Source organism: Melitaea cinxia, chromosome 9 (assembly GCF_905220565.1).
Source record: "Melitaea cinxia chromosome 9, ilMelCinx1.1, whole genome shotgun sequence".
In the NCBI taxonomy this organism is placed as follows: Eukaryota; Metazoa; Arthropoda; class Insecta; order Lepidoptera; family Nymphalidae; genus Melitaea; species Melitaea cinxia.
Window position 1 is genome coordinate 10,679,151 of NC_059402.1, and position 14,039 is coordinate 10,693,189.

At 34.8% G+C, this 14,039-nt stretch overlaps 1 protein-coding gene across 1 annotated transcript in view; it reads left to right on the plus strand.

Moving 5' to 3' along the window:
- LOC123656129 (NFX1-type zinc finger-containing protein 1-like) overlaps positions 1-14,039 on the plus strand; it is a 45,117-nt gene that overhangs the window by 21,611 nt on the left and 9,467 nt on the right. The window contains exons 6-21 of the mRNA XM_045591838.1: positions 57-276; positions 408-453; positions 735-960; positions 1,467-1,637; positions 1,845-2,783; positions 3,349-3,504; positions 3,635-3,782; positions 4,438-4,521; positions 6,023-6,291; positions 7,894-8,040; positions 8,287-8,461; positions 8,870-9,012; positions 10,845-10,996; positions 11,626-11,815; positions 12,379-12,507; positions 13,652-13,774. Coding sequence (XP_045447794.1) covers positions 57-276; positions 408-453; positions 735-960; positions 1,467-1,637; positions 1,845-2,783; positions 3,349-3,504; positions 3,635-3,782; positions 4,438-4,521; positions 6,023-6,291; positions 7,894-8,040; positions 8,287-8,461; positions 8,870-9,012; positions 10,845-10,996; positions 11,626-11,815; positions 12,379-12,507; positions 13,652-13,774 — 3,318 coding nt within the window. The remainder of the gene's footprint in view (positions 1-56; positions 277-407; positions 454-734; positions 961-1,466; positions 1,638-1,844; positions 2,784-3,348; positions 3,505-3,634; positions 3,783-4,437; positions 4,522-6,022; positions 6,292-7,893; positions 8,041-8,286; positions 8,462-8,869; positions 9,013-10,844; positions 10,997-11,625; positions 11,816-12,378; positions 12,508-13,651; positions 13,775-14,039) is intronic.

The window sequence follows — 14,039 nt, forward strand, 5'->3', positions numbered from 1 at the left end:
TAATACCTGCATTTTAATACCACGACTTAAGCTATATTACTTTATCGGTTCTTTAGAAAGAAGAACGGAAACGTATGAACTTGGCAGAAGAACAAGAACCACCAAATAATTTCAGAGAATTAAGCGTATTGCCTAGTCGGGAAGACATTATGGAAGACCGCCCCTATTTGAGAGCTAACTTAATCAAAGGCAACTACCGAGACATAGAACATTACCTTGACGTACAATTCAGGTTACTCCGGGAGGATTGCTTTGGACCTCTTCGTGAAGGGATACGTAAGTAGCAGAATTCTTGTAATAATTACTATATTTTAGGCGTCACTCTATCAATATGTTCTTATGCCCAAGTATTATTTTATATGACATCACATATATTTATATTTTTTTATCCAGTTTATTAATTGCAGGTCAATTTTTGGAAGATCCGAATAAAAGGAAATATGATAATATACGGTAAGTTGGTTGAATATTTTACTATTATAATTTAATAAAAATTATTTTAATGAAAATTACAGTATTTAAAACCTACCTGCAGTTGCAGTAGATTTAGAACATAATTTGTAGTTCCGTTTACATTTAGATGAATTAAATAATATATTTTCTTTTATAATTAATTGCTATTTTTTTTTACTACAGTTATATTAAAACTGTCGTACGCAATATTTTTATAATGTGACTATGTAGGTATACTGTAGTATACATTCTTGACATGTTTGTACATTGTTTGTTTTCAGAGTTTTTCATAACGTCAAATTTGTTAGTTCTTATGTATCGCCGCACAAAGTCGGTTATTACGTAGAGTTTGATGATTACACTAAAAAGAGATTTAAAAAGATAAACTGGTCCTATAGTAAACGATTTATCTTCGGGTCGTTGGTTTTATTTACCAAGGACAATTGTAATTCTTTTCTTGTAGCGACGATTATCGACCGCGATCTAAAAGCTCTCAATAATGGAAAGGTAACGATAATTATAGTTAAATAATATAAGTCACAATTGACCACCGCTCTAGTGTAATGGTATGTGTGCCGTGTCGGCGGCCTCTGAAACACCGACTGTCGCTGGTTCGATTCCCGCTAGGAGTAGATATATGTGGTCATCATCACTCATCATCATTGGTCTCCCAACCGTGCCTCGGAGAGCACGTTAAGCTGTCGGTCTTGGTTGTTATCATGTACAAATGATGGCGATCGTTACTCATAGTAGAGAATATATCCGCCAACCTTCTTCTACATGGGGAAAGAGGCCTATGCCAACAGTGGGATATTACAGGCTAAAGCTTTTTTAAATAAAAATCATAATAAAAATATACAAACCTCTAAATATAAGGTATTACTTACCTAAAGCAGATTCAATAAAATTAATCATAATTATTATAATAACATTTTATCTACCTCTTGCTCTATATTCACTTATTTTGAGCCTTAATATATGAAACAATTGTACAAATAGTAATTATTCTTCAGATTCCAGTGTCGCTGATTGATAACAAAGTTGATATTTTATTTCTAAAAGATACGTATACCATGATTGAAAGCGAAGTATATTTCGAGCCTTATTATCACGTTCTCAAAGCTTTACAAGATCCAACATTTCCTCAACATATAGCAATGAAAAAATATATAATCGATGTGGATGTAAGTACAAAAAGTTTTTTAAATATGATTACTTTTATTTATATATTATTTATATCTACACATGAGTTCACGTTATTTTTGGCGTAAACTTGTGGAGGCCTATGTCCAGCAGTGGACTGTATAGGCTGTAATAATAAAAAAAATATATTATTTATATCTATATAGATATGTTGATGTAATTATGTAAAATAAATGTTTCATTTTCAGTTTGAACCTAGCCCACCAAAATACTTAAATAAAGAAGCAAAATATGAAATAGTGTTACCTCATGACGATGTAGCGACATTCAATGTACTTGATTTAGAAACGTGGCCATCTGGCGATGATATTCAACTGAACGAAAGTCAATTCGAAGCATATAAAACGGCTTTGACTCATGAGTTTGCTGTTATTCAGGGTCCACCCGGAACCGGGAAGACATACTTAGGAATTAAAATAGCTGAGACGTTATTAAATAATATTTCAACATCTGGGTGTCTATTACTCCTCGTGTGCTACACAAACCATGCTCTAGATCAATTTCTACAAGCTCTCATTAAAGTTACCGATTCGATTGTAAGAATCGGAGGTCGATCTCGAAATGAGGCATTGGAAAAGTTTAATTTAAACGAAATAAGGAAGAAAACTAAGTTATCACAAAGTGAATATCGGCTATTCGCTGAGCAAAGAGATGATTTAAAATCGTCTATATTTCAATTACAAAAAGCACAAAAAGACCTTGATTCGATTAATAACGACATTATTAGTTTTACTTGTATGAGGCACTATGTACCAGACTGCCAAGTTCTTATACATTCTTATAACGCAGTTATTAAGAATAATCAAGATCCATTGTATTATTGGTTATTTGAGAACTTAACATACGATTTTAACGAACCTATTTTATTTGAAGATAACCAAATTGAAGAACAATTATACAAAGAAAATGCAGATGATAACAGAAATACTTTTATCTTAGATGATTTAGAAATAGACCAGACTCATAGTTATAATTCAAATGAAATTGACACGGTGTTTTCTGTACGAAAAGTTGAACATACTCTTTCATATATGATAAATGAATATCATTCAAAAACTAATCTTGAGCAAAAAGAAAAATTATATAGAACAATTGTTATACAGAGAACAAAAATAAGACTATTTAAAGTGAGTTCTTATATGTTTAATTTGTTATGAAACATACTGACACTTCATATTAAATGTCATAGACAACAGTAATATATTTATTGTAAACATTTTAATAAAATTCAATGTATAAAAAAAGTAAGGAGGTATCTTATTAGTACATGAACGTATTTATTAAATTTTAAACAGTTACCTACGTGTAAATAGATTTATCAATATTTCTTCAATTTTTTTTTACATTGAATAACTAATTTTACCTTAATTCGTTAGTATAGATTCTTTTAATATCCTCTGTGTATTTTGTAGTCTAAGGCTTTCCAATCAAGTAAATACTTGCCAAATTAAGTCTCAACTAAAATCGTTTCTCACGTTTTTGAGGTTTAAAAGGTGTCTATAAATAAATAAGTCTCGTCCCTGAATACGAGTTATGAAAAGGATTTATAAGAAATTTGTTAATTAACGTCGTTCATTCATCATTCGACTACTGGATATTTTGTTCCGTGTAATATTACGATAATAAATGGTATATGATATAATATGATAGATAGAATTTTGACTTTGTTTTAAAACATTATTCCGGTTACAGCAAATGAAAGAATATTATTTACAAGGAACTCGAATGAGACCAATTAACCATGGAGAAGACGTCAGGTCTTTATCTTTAATTGAACGCTGGATGCTGTACTTTAGCTGGTCACAATTAGTTTTAGATATATTTAAAGAACGTATAATCCCTCTACAGGTAATAATTTGGATAAATTTATAACCCTTAATTGCGCTTACAAGATAACACAAAGCTTATTACAACATATTTGAATTTATTTCTCTTCGACCATAGAATATCGTAAGTTACCATCAATAATATATTTTAGGAGGCTGTCAAGCAAAACAATGATGCTTATGAAGAAACAAGAATGTTATTAGATCTTAGTTTATTGAAGAATGTCAAAGTTGTCGGCATGACTACTAGCGGTGCAGCGAGGTTAAGAAAATTGTTAAAGAGCTTGGCCCCACCTATTGGTATTTTTTTTTTATTTCAAAGTATACTAGGCAACTCTAGATTAAGACCGCGCACGCTCTAACATTACTTGTCAGATTGTTTTTATAAATAAATAAAACCTTGAAACTGAGTGGATCGCATTAGGATGATTACACGTCGGCGATTCGCAAAGACACAACGTAAGCACAAAGATAATATTACAACATCTCTATTATCGCCTACAGAAATACTTGTCGTGACCAGGGATCGAATCTAAGACCACTAACTCGTCAGCCAATTACTTAGGCACTTCATGTTACAGTTAGTAAGGTAATTTTTTTCGACAAATGATCTTAACTGACATCGCAATAATTTATGTACTGATATAATTATGGGCTAAGCTTCAGATTAAGAACCGTCATTTTAACGTTAGATGGGTTAGGGTTATTTTTTTTTTGTAACGAAATTATGTCGATGATCGGTCTAATTTGGAAATTTGATAACTTAGGGTTTTTTTGTTTTGTAACGAAATTATGTCAATAAACGGTCAAATTTTGAGCTTAGATAATTCGACGGTTCTTAATCTAAAGCCTTACCTAATTATGTATTTTAGTATTAACCTTTAGTTAGTTGTTTAACTACATGATTAACTAACTACCAAATATAATAGTTGCAAAAATTACACGATTTTTACAGTTATCGTGGAGGAGGCCGCTGAAGTATTAGAACAACATATAATTACATCGCTGACTAATAAATGCCAACATCTTATTCTTATTGGTAAGTGCCTTTCTAATTTGGAAAGACAATTCGATAAATAAAGTATCCATTGTTGAGATACTTACGCTTTCATAAACAAAAACTTATATATAATAGAAGAATTAAAAATAGCGTTATATTATAGCTAGTTATAACTGAACTTCAGATCGATTAAGTAGCTCAGTAAAGATTACACAAATTATCAATAATCATATCAATAGTCAACCCTTATTTTATTTTCTACGAGTCGTAACTTACTTAACTTACAACATTTTAGAGAATATTGTATACTCGAAAAAACATGTTTCTCGTGTGTTAGTTATCACGTTATTTTCCGAGTTTGCTTACAGAAACGATTTAAGTGCGCGCTATGAAACTAATGTTGGGTGAAATTCGTGTCCAACTACGAAACAGCAGCGATGCTGAAAACGACGTTTTACCGCGCTTTTAACTTTAGAAAGATATGGGTATAATAGTATACTAGCATTTACTGTACTTAACTGACGGCGCGTCGCGTTGGGGCAACGGTCACAGCACTGGTTTGTGGCTGTCGCGCTGGCGGTTGCGGGTTCGATCTCTTACCACCGTGTCTCGGAGAGCACGTTAAGCTGTCGGTCCCGGTTGTTGTCATGTATATCTAATCCTTCAACCCACAGTGAAGCAGCGTGGTGGATAAAAGTTCCGATCCTTCTCATACACGGAGAAAGATGCCTATGCCCAGCTGTGGGGAGTAACAGGCTGAATCGTTATCAGTTAATAGCAGCGTCAGATAAGGGCTCACTGTTACTAAGCCCTAGTATAAAAAAAAATAAGAGGCGAACGACTACGGCTCCCGTCCGCAACCTACCGGTGGTTTCGTAGAGAATCTCTTTCATAATTAGAAAGCTAGATTATTCCCGAGTGTAATAGTTACGGGATACGGGGCTAGATTTCCACTCACTGTGGAGTTTTGTATTTTTTAGAAATATTTGTTAGTCATCATCATTATTACAGCCTAAACAGTCCACTGCTGGACATATGCCTCCACAAGTTTACGCCAAAAATAACGTAAACTCATGTGTTTTGCCCATAGTCACCACGCTGGGCAGGCGGGTTGGTGACCGCAGTACTGGCTTTGTCGCACCGACGACGCTACTGCCCGTCTTCGGCCTGTGTATTTCAAAGCCAACAGTTGGATGGTTATCGCGCCACCAGTCGGCTTTTTAAGTTTCAAGGTGGTAGCGGAACTGTGTTATCCCTTAGTATAAGGGATTGTTATTAATAATAAAAAAAATTAGGATTTATCAGCAGGCGTTAAAAAAACTAGTCTCAGAAATTGTTTCTGTCGAGTTGTTTTACTGTTGAGTAAACTCAACACATAAAGTATAGATTGATGGTTAAAAAAGAAAAATATATTACACTTATCTGTCTGTGAATAAGACGCAGTAAGAGTCATTCCATACGGTGTAAAGCGCACCAGAGCAATGCCGCTGCGGCTTCCTATATATAAAAATGCTTTACGCTGGACAAGTCACTCACACAGGCGACCACCAGCAACTGCGGCCGTCGGCGGCGTGCTTGCGGCTGGCGAAACACTTCCAGCTGGAGGTGTCGCTGTTCGAGCGCATGGTGCTCAACGGCGCGCTGAGCCGGCGCCTGCGCGTGCAGCACCGCATGCGGCCGCAGCTGGCGACGCTCATCACGCCGCACGTGTACGCCGACCTGCAAGACCACCCCTCCGTGACCCGCTTCCCCGACGTGCGCGGCCTCACGCGCAACCTGTTCTTCTTCACGCACGACTACAGGGAGGAGGTGAGCGACATACATTGCATCGTAACATATATGCCAATTTAACACCATTAAGGGAACTAACTGGATTAGGGCATAGCGGGAAATATCCTGACAGAAGATCACAGTTAAATGATGCTGCTCTCTATAACTGTTATGTGCATGTGGTGAAACCAGACAGTATGGTGACTAGAGCTCTTGGGGGAGAGGGGGAGTTGAGGATGGCAACGTGCTCGCTATGCTTATAGTATTGCAGGCCTCTATATGCTACGGTAATCGCTTACCATCAGGTGGGCCGTACGCATGTTTGCAGACTAGTATATTAAAAAAAGATAAATGAAACTACTATGACTACTTGAACTGACTATGACTACTTGTATTTAAAAAAAGATAAATGAAAGATATACATCTGTAGTTAATTTTTACAGCCAAATAATAACTACCAACGAGAATCACTTGCGTTTTTGAAGGATTAACAGTGAGACCATAACGCTTAAATCAGTCTGAAATAATAGACAAATCCTAATTAATTGCAGCTATTGTGTTGGACGATCTTCAATATCAGACGATAAATAGCGCTGATGTCGCCAACTAATTAATTTAACATCCCTTGTTCTCTCTTCTTCCACCACTTGACAAAAATAAAAACAAATCAAAGTAGGCTAAGACTAGGTAATGTAAAGCTATTATAATACCTTTGAGCTCCGCGTCTGACTTCACCTTAGCTCCGGCGCTGCGGGCAGTGCAATCCATGCGCCGTTTCGCAACTTTATAAGTTATTTTCGAACAGGAGTACGTAAAAACGATCTTGACTCCAAGATCTACAAACCATATAACTTTCGGTAACCATGCTTAGTTCCGTAGCTTTCACATGTTATATTCACATTTCGCACTTGATATTAAAATTTCAGACGTTAATTTATTGTTTTCACACGGTTTTTTAACAAATGATACATGTGATGTTTAATGATTGAGATATAGATGCTTTAAAAAAATAGCGCGCCACTTATCGTTTCGCTCCAAAGCAATGTAAGCATAAATTCATTGTTTTTGTTTAAATAACTGTAGAGGTAAAGGTCTAAGACCATACAGCCTTGTTTCATGTTATGTTTTTTAATTAAATATATTTCATTTTTATTTATTTACTGTTATATACGAAAAATATTTAATATTTCAGTTCATTTTATATGATAATAAATAAATACTACGTACTCCTGTTTGAAAATAACTTATAAAACGTGAAAATAACGTGTGAAATGTGAAAATAGCGTGTAAAATGTGAAAAAAAACTAGCGAAATGTGAAAATAACGTGTGAAAGCTGCGAAATTCGTCTTCTAACTTCAAAACTTTAACCATGGATATCTCCATAACCATGGGGTTTCAAAGTGTGACAGTGGTACCAGGGGTAGCGTCCCCCCCCCCTTCCCCCACGATCCCGAAATTCGGTTTTTCCTAATCTAAAGCTTTACCTCAAAGTATTTAGGAGCGATCCAATCTTTTCTAGCGATACCTCCGAACCTTGTTAAATGTATATATTCAAAATAAGTGTATGTCACATCACACAGAATGTTTTCTTCATTATGATACTTATTATTATTAAATTAACATGATTTTATATCGTTTAGGCGGTAGACGATAGTTCCAGTAGAACTAATCAAAAAGAAGCAGACATGACACTCAGCTTGGCCAACTACATAATGCAGCAGGGATATGAACCGGAAGATGTCACAATTTTAGCTGCTTACTCTGGTCAAATGTTTTATATGAGAAAAGTATGTATGTTACTATGAATTACGAAGTAACGAAATATTTCTATTTTATAATAGATAAGCAACTTTAATATTAATTTTTCCATGATGTGTTTATAGTCGAAAGTAAAACAACATTCGTTTATAACATACTATTGTGTCTTCGCACAGTATTTTTTAAGTTGCTCATTTATCATTACTACTACTTTTCTTTCCATTCTGTTGTTAGTTCTCATAGGTAACATTATTAATTTTTATTTTATTTTTTAGCAAAGACTACAGTACTCGCATCTATCTCAGGTCAAAATAACGGTTGTAGACAATTACCAAGGCGAAGAGTCCAAAATCATATTACTTTCGCTTGTGAGGAACAACGATCAGAATAAAATAGGATTTTTAGGAATGGAAAACCGCATCTGCGTGGCATTGTCTAGAGCAAGAGAAGGTGAAAGCTTCCGACGCATTTATTAACAACTAATTAATACATATTATTTTAGACATCCAGCTATCTACCTACCTAGTTTCTTTAAAATTGGTCTAGTAGTTTTTGTGTGAAAGGATAACAAACAAACGTACATACATAATTACATGCATACATCCATCCATCCTGACAAATTTTCGCATTTATAATGTTAATATGATTTTTAAAGTAATTAAAACTTTTAATTGTAGGTTTTTGTTTTTAGAATATTTCTGAAACAAAATAATTAAAAAAAACTCCTATTGAGATAGTTGAAATCATCAATATCCACATAGCACTGATTACTAAGCTTAAAAATAATCCTCAATAACCTCAATGATACCATTTCGATATCAAGTTAAGAATATTTAGGACTATTAATTTACTTTTCAGGTTTTTATATTTTTGGCAACATTGACATTTTAAAAGCGAATTCAAGCCTGTGGGTAAATATTGCCCAGACTTTGGAAAGCCAAGATTCTTTAGGAAGGAATATAAAACTTAAATGTGAAAATCATTTAAATCAAATTACGACCGTGAGTACTTATATTGTTGCTCTATTATAAAACTTATTGTAATAATAATAATAATAATATAACATGACGATAATCTCGTAAAGGCAGAAAAAGGAAAATTAAGTACATAATTTTAGAACTTGCCCACGAGATTACCGCCATGTGGAATGTAGACTCAGCAATATATAATCGTTCCCATTGTTGTGTCGGTCAACGTCTATTAGCGAAGAGTTTCGACCAACAAAACTAGACTAAGAAACTCGCTTGACAGTTGGATCAATGGTCAGATTCATAAGGCAGTGTTTCTTGAAACGGCCCGCATTGTGGGAAGGTTCCTCAGCCTGGAGCCTTAACTACCGGCGGCCTGGGCCTCAACCTGCCGCCGAAAGACTACTGTTTTTATATTCTTTTTTTTATATAAATATATTTAAAAACATAACAATAAGGAAATATATTGAATAAAAATCATAATAATATTTCTTTTCTGGTTTTTGATATTTAATAATCTAAAATCCATTCATAAACAAATACATTATGTAGTAAAAGTAATGTACATATACCTATTATTGTTATTTTTTAACCGACTTCCAAAAAAGGAGGAGGTTCTCAATTCGACTGTTTTTTTTTTATGTATGTTACATCAGAACTTTTGAACGGGCGGACCGATTTCGACAATTTTTTTTTAATCGAAAGGTGGTGTGTGTCAATTGGTACCATTTAAATTTGTTTGAGATCTAACAACTACTTTTCGAGTTATATCTAATAATGCCTTTTTACTTGACGCTTTTTTCGTCGACCTACGTTGTATTATACCGCATAACTTTCTACTGGATGTACCGATTTTGATAATTCTTTTTTTGTTGGAAGGGGATATGCCTTGTTTGGTACCATGATAAGGAAACCAGGATCTTATGATGGGATCCCAGAGAAATCGAGGGAAACTCTCGGAAATCCGCAATAACTTTTTATTGGGTGTACCGATTTTGATAATTTTTAATTTAATCAAAAGCTGATGTTTATCATGTGGTCATATATAAATTTTATCGAGATCTGATAACTACTTTTTGAGTAATCTTTGATAACGCGTAGTTACTTGACTATTTTTTCGTCGATCTACGTTGTATTACTCGTCGATGTAATTGAAGTCGGTTTATTTTCGTTTGCGAGCAAACACAATTATTATTAAAAAAATTACTGTACGAGTATTTTTATATAATAAGTCGCTCAGCGGGCGATGGAGAGTGCAAGGCTCGGTATTTCCCTACGTAACAGAGTCAGAGATAAGGAGATCCGTAGGAGAACCAAGGTAACCGACATTGCTCGAAGGATCGCACAAGGATGGCCGATGGGCGGAAAGGTTCTAGAGTGGCGACCGCGAACCGGGCGCCACAGCGTTGGCAGCAACCGATCGTCGTGGAAAGCTTTAGGGGAGGCTTATGCCCAGCAATGGGCGTCCGTGAGCTGATGATGATGAATTTAATATAATATAAAATTCTCGCGTTACAATGTTGGTTACAATATTCCTCCGAAACGGTTGGACCGATTTTTATGAAATTTTGTGTTCATATTGGGTAGGTCTGAGAATCGGCACAGGAATTAAGGGGTTTAATAACATATATGGCAAAACAATATTTGCGGGGTCAGCTAGAAAAATTTGTCGAAATCGGTCCACCCGGTCAAAAGTTCTGATGTAACATACATTAAAAAAAATACAGTCGAATTGAGAACCTCCTCCTTTTTTGGAAGTCGGTTAAAAAATTTAAAAAAATAATATGTAACATAATAATGTATATTTTATGGCAAGGTAAGTACAGGCAATCAATTAAGCAAATTTTCTTTTCTTTTCTTTTCAGATATACTCCATAGATGATTTTAGTAAAGTACCGGAAGGCGGTTGCCTCTTAAAATGCAAATACAACTTACCCTGTCTTCATTCTTGTCCTCTTGTGTGCCATAACTATGACCGAGGACATGTTGAAATAAAATGTACTTTAAAATGTGAAAGGTAAAATTGTGAATGTTTGTGTTCATATGTATAATCTATCATTTTGTAAGTATTAATTCCAAGTCTGTTTATTTTTTTGCCAAAAACTATTTTGTCGACTAAATAATATAGACTAAAAAAATATACTAAACATTTTAGATTTAAAATGATCATAGGGAGCTGTGTGTAAAACCAAAGTATTCAATTGATTTGGATATTGTTTGATAATAATTAATTCATTATAAATCAATAGAACACATTAACACCAAGCCTTGACGAAATAGAAAAAAAAACATCCGACGTGATATATTTAGTGGTGTATTAAATCTAAAAAAAATGAATTTTTTTTCTTCTATCTGAAATTTTAAAATCTCCGGTAGTTATCTTAGGTCAGTTCCAAGAATCCCTACTATTATTATAAAGGCGAATGTAAGTTTGTTTGTTACGCTTTCACGCGAAAACTACTTAACCGATCATCGTGAAACTTTGTCCACATATTCTTAGAGGTATTAGAAGTAATATAGGGTTATTTTTTACTAAATAAAAATCAATGCGAGTGAAGCCGCGGGAAAAAGTTAGTTCTCTATAAGATCCTTAACACGATTTATTCATAAAAAATGAAAACTCATCTATTTTTTTCTTTCATGCAGGATAATTTGTGATTTGCAACACGTTTGTCCGCTGAAATGTATGGATAAATGCAAACCATGCATGATAAAGATCATGAAAACCTTACCATGCGGACACGACATGCAAGTGTTTTGTCATTTGGATCCGCAGTCGACCAAAATAAAGTGTCTAACTGTTGTGCCTGTTAAATTACCATTATGTGGTCACGAGGTGAATAATTCTTGCCAACTCCTTTTAATATGAATACATTGTATTTTTCCTCAATAAATCCAGTCATTTTCATATTTTATACGCTAAAAATATTTTAAATATCCTAGGCGAACAAAGTATGACAGACGAGAATTAGCAAAATAGTTTCAAACATTCCTGTTGAGGGTCGGGGATAGGATCGGCAATGCGCTGCCAATGCATCTGGTATTGCTCTGGCGGCCATATGTTACAGTATCCGCTTACTATCAAGCGGACCGTACGCTTGTTTGCTACTTTTGAAGTAAAAGTTCTTTATTCACGTTTGACTTAGGGAGTAAGCTGGCGAATGCGTGACGAGAGCGTTACGAAAAGTGTAATCTGGTTAGGCGGAAGCTGAGAGAGAGAGATATAAGTTAAATGGAGCATAAAAAGTTTTATGTACGGTCAAAAGCACACTCGTTTTCTTTAATTTGATTGATATTTTTGTTAGTTTATTGTGTAGATATATATTTTTTACGTTCATTGAGTGTATACAATCACCTTGTGGTTAAATAAATTTTTTCATTTAGTTCCGAACGTTTCAGGTGAAAAAGTCGTGTTACATGGAAACGGCGAAGGTGAAATGTCCGGTGCCGTGCGAGCTGCACGTGGAGCGCTGCGGGCACGCCTGCGTGCGCTCCTGCCACGTGGACGACGACCCCGACCACGAGGAGGTGCGCTCTAGCCCTGCAGCCTACTGGGGACCACTTAAAATACGTGTGACCTAATGGGGGGGGGGGGGGCTTGTCACGCTAAGTTGCAATTTTAGTGACCCCTAACAAATATTACCTCTCAAAAGCTGAGCCCTCCCCCATAAAAGATTTTATGGTTAAAAATAGCAATCAGCTTAATATATATTTTTTTCTTTTTTTAATGAAACAATCGTGATTTAAAACCTCGATGAAATAAATATATATGCGTCAGGATAAAGAAACAGACATAAATGTATGAGATAGAATACTTTACACAGTATTTTATATTCTCGGTAAAAAAATCTCTCATTGGCTACTTTTCAAAAGTTTTGCAAACACATACTTTTTTTTATTATTTTGAAGATATATAAAAAACCGTCGCCTTGTTGTATCTCGTACCCAACCCACCTCCCCCTATATGCGTACGTATATTATATAAGCAATTCCTATGTGAAAAAGGGGACGGTGTGGCGTTTTATGCTAGATTATAGAACCTCATATGTATATTCTTATTTTCGATAAGTTGAATTGAATAGGGGAACAAAACTGTGGCCCTTTTTCCGCCTAAATACACCCATAAAAGTACAAAATCTACGTAAGTAAAGTATTACCTCATCTTGTGTTTTAAAGCGCCAAGATATTTCCTTTACCGCACAGTTTTTGCTATTGGTTTTTTTTCTCGTGGCTTGCTCCATTTCGATCCAAACTATAAGGCATCCCTTGTTGTTTCTGCACTTATTATTGTACTTTCTGAAAAAATTGTCGTTATTATAGTTAACTGTAACTTTTGCAGGCTTTTCCTCTGTGCCATCAGAATCCCTCTCCAGTGAAGAAAAAAAATTAAATCATATCTATCGATTGGCACTAGTTTAATATCCAAGTTTTTATTTTCTTTTGCTCATCGACAAACTCACCTTTGCCTAACACGCCTTTCTTGAAACAATTTTTATTTAGTAGCCCGACATATAAACCTGTGCAGTTTCAAACTGCTTGAAACGGCAGAAAACGAGATCTTCATATATGGCATTCTATAAGAATGGCGAGTGAGATATGCTTGTTAAAAAACCCCATTTGCTTTTTTTTTGTTTATTCTCACCAATTTTTTACCATATGTTTTTTATCTTAGTACATCTGCACCAAACCCTGCGTTAAAGCTAAGAAGGGTTGCACTATGGAACTTGTAGGCGATCGCGGTGACCACCAGTGCATGAAGAAGTGTTATGAAGAATGTGACGACTGTAACGTAGAAGTACGTATCGAAAATCCAGTTTAATTACTTTGATAAGTTTGAAAAAGATTAAACTGAATAAAATATTATTTATTTTGACGGTAAGCTATCAATTAGCGATTAGAATAATTGATATATTACTCTTAATAACTGCTCAAATAGTGTAATATTGTGTGGTACGACGATCCCTGCGTCAATAAATAATCAGTAGGGTTAATTATCTAATGGGTGACATGTCCATTGCACAATCACCCGTGACCTCGGCGTCTGCAACGTCGCCGGAAAT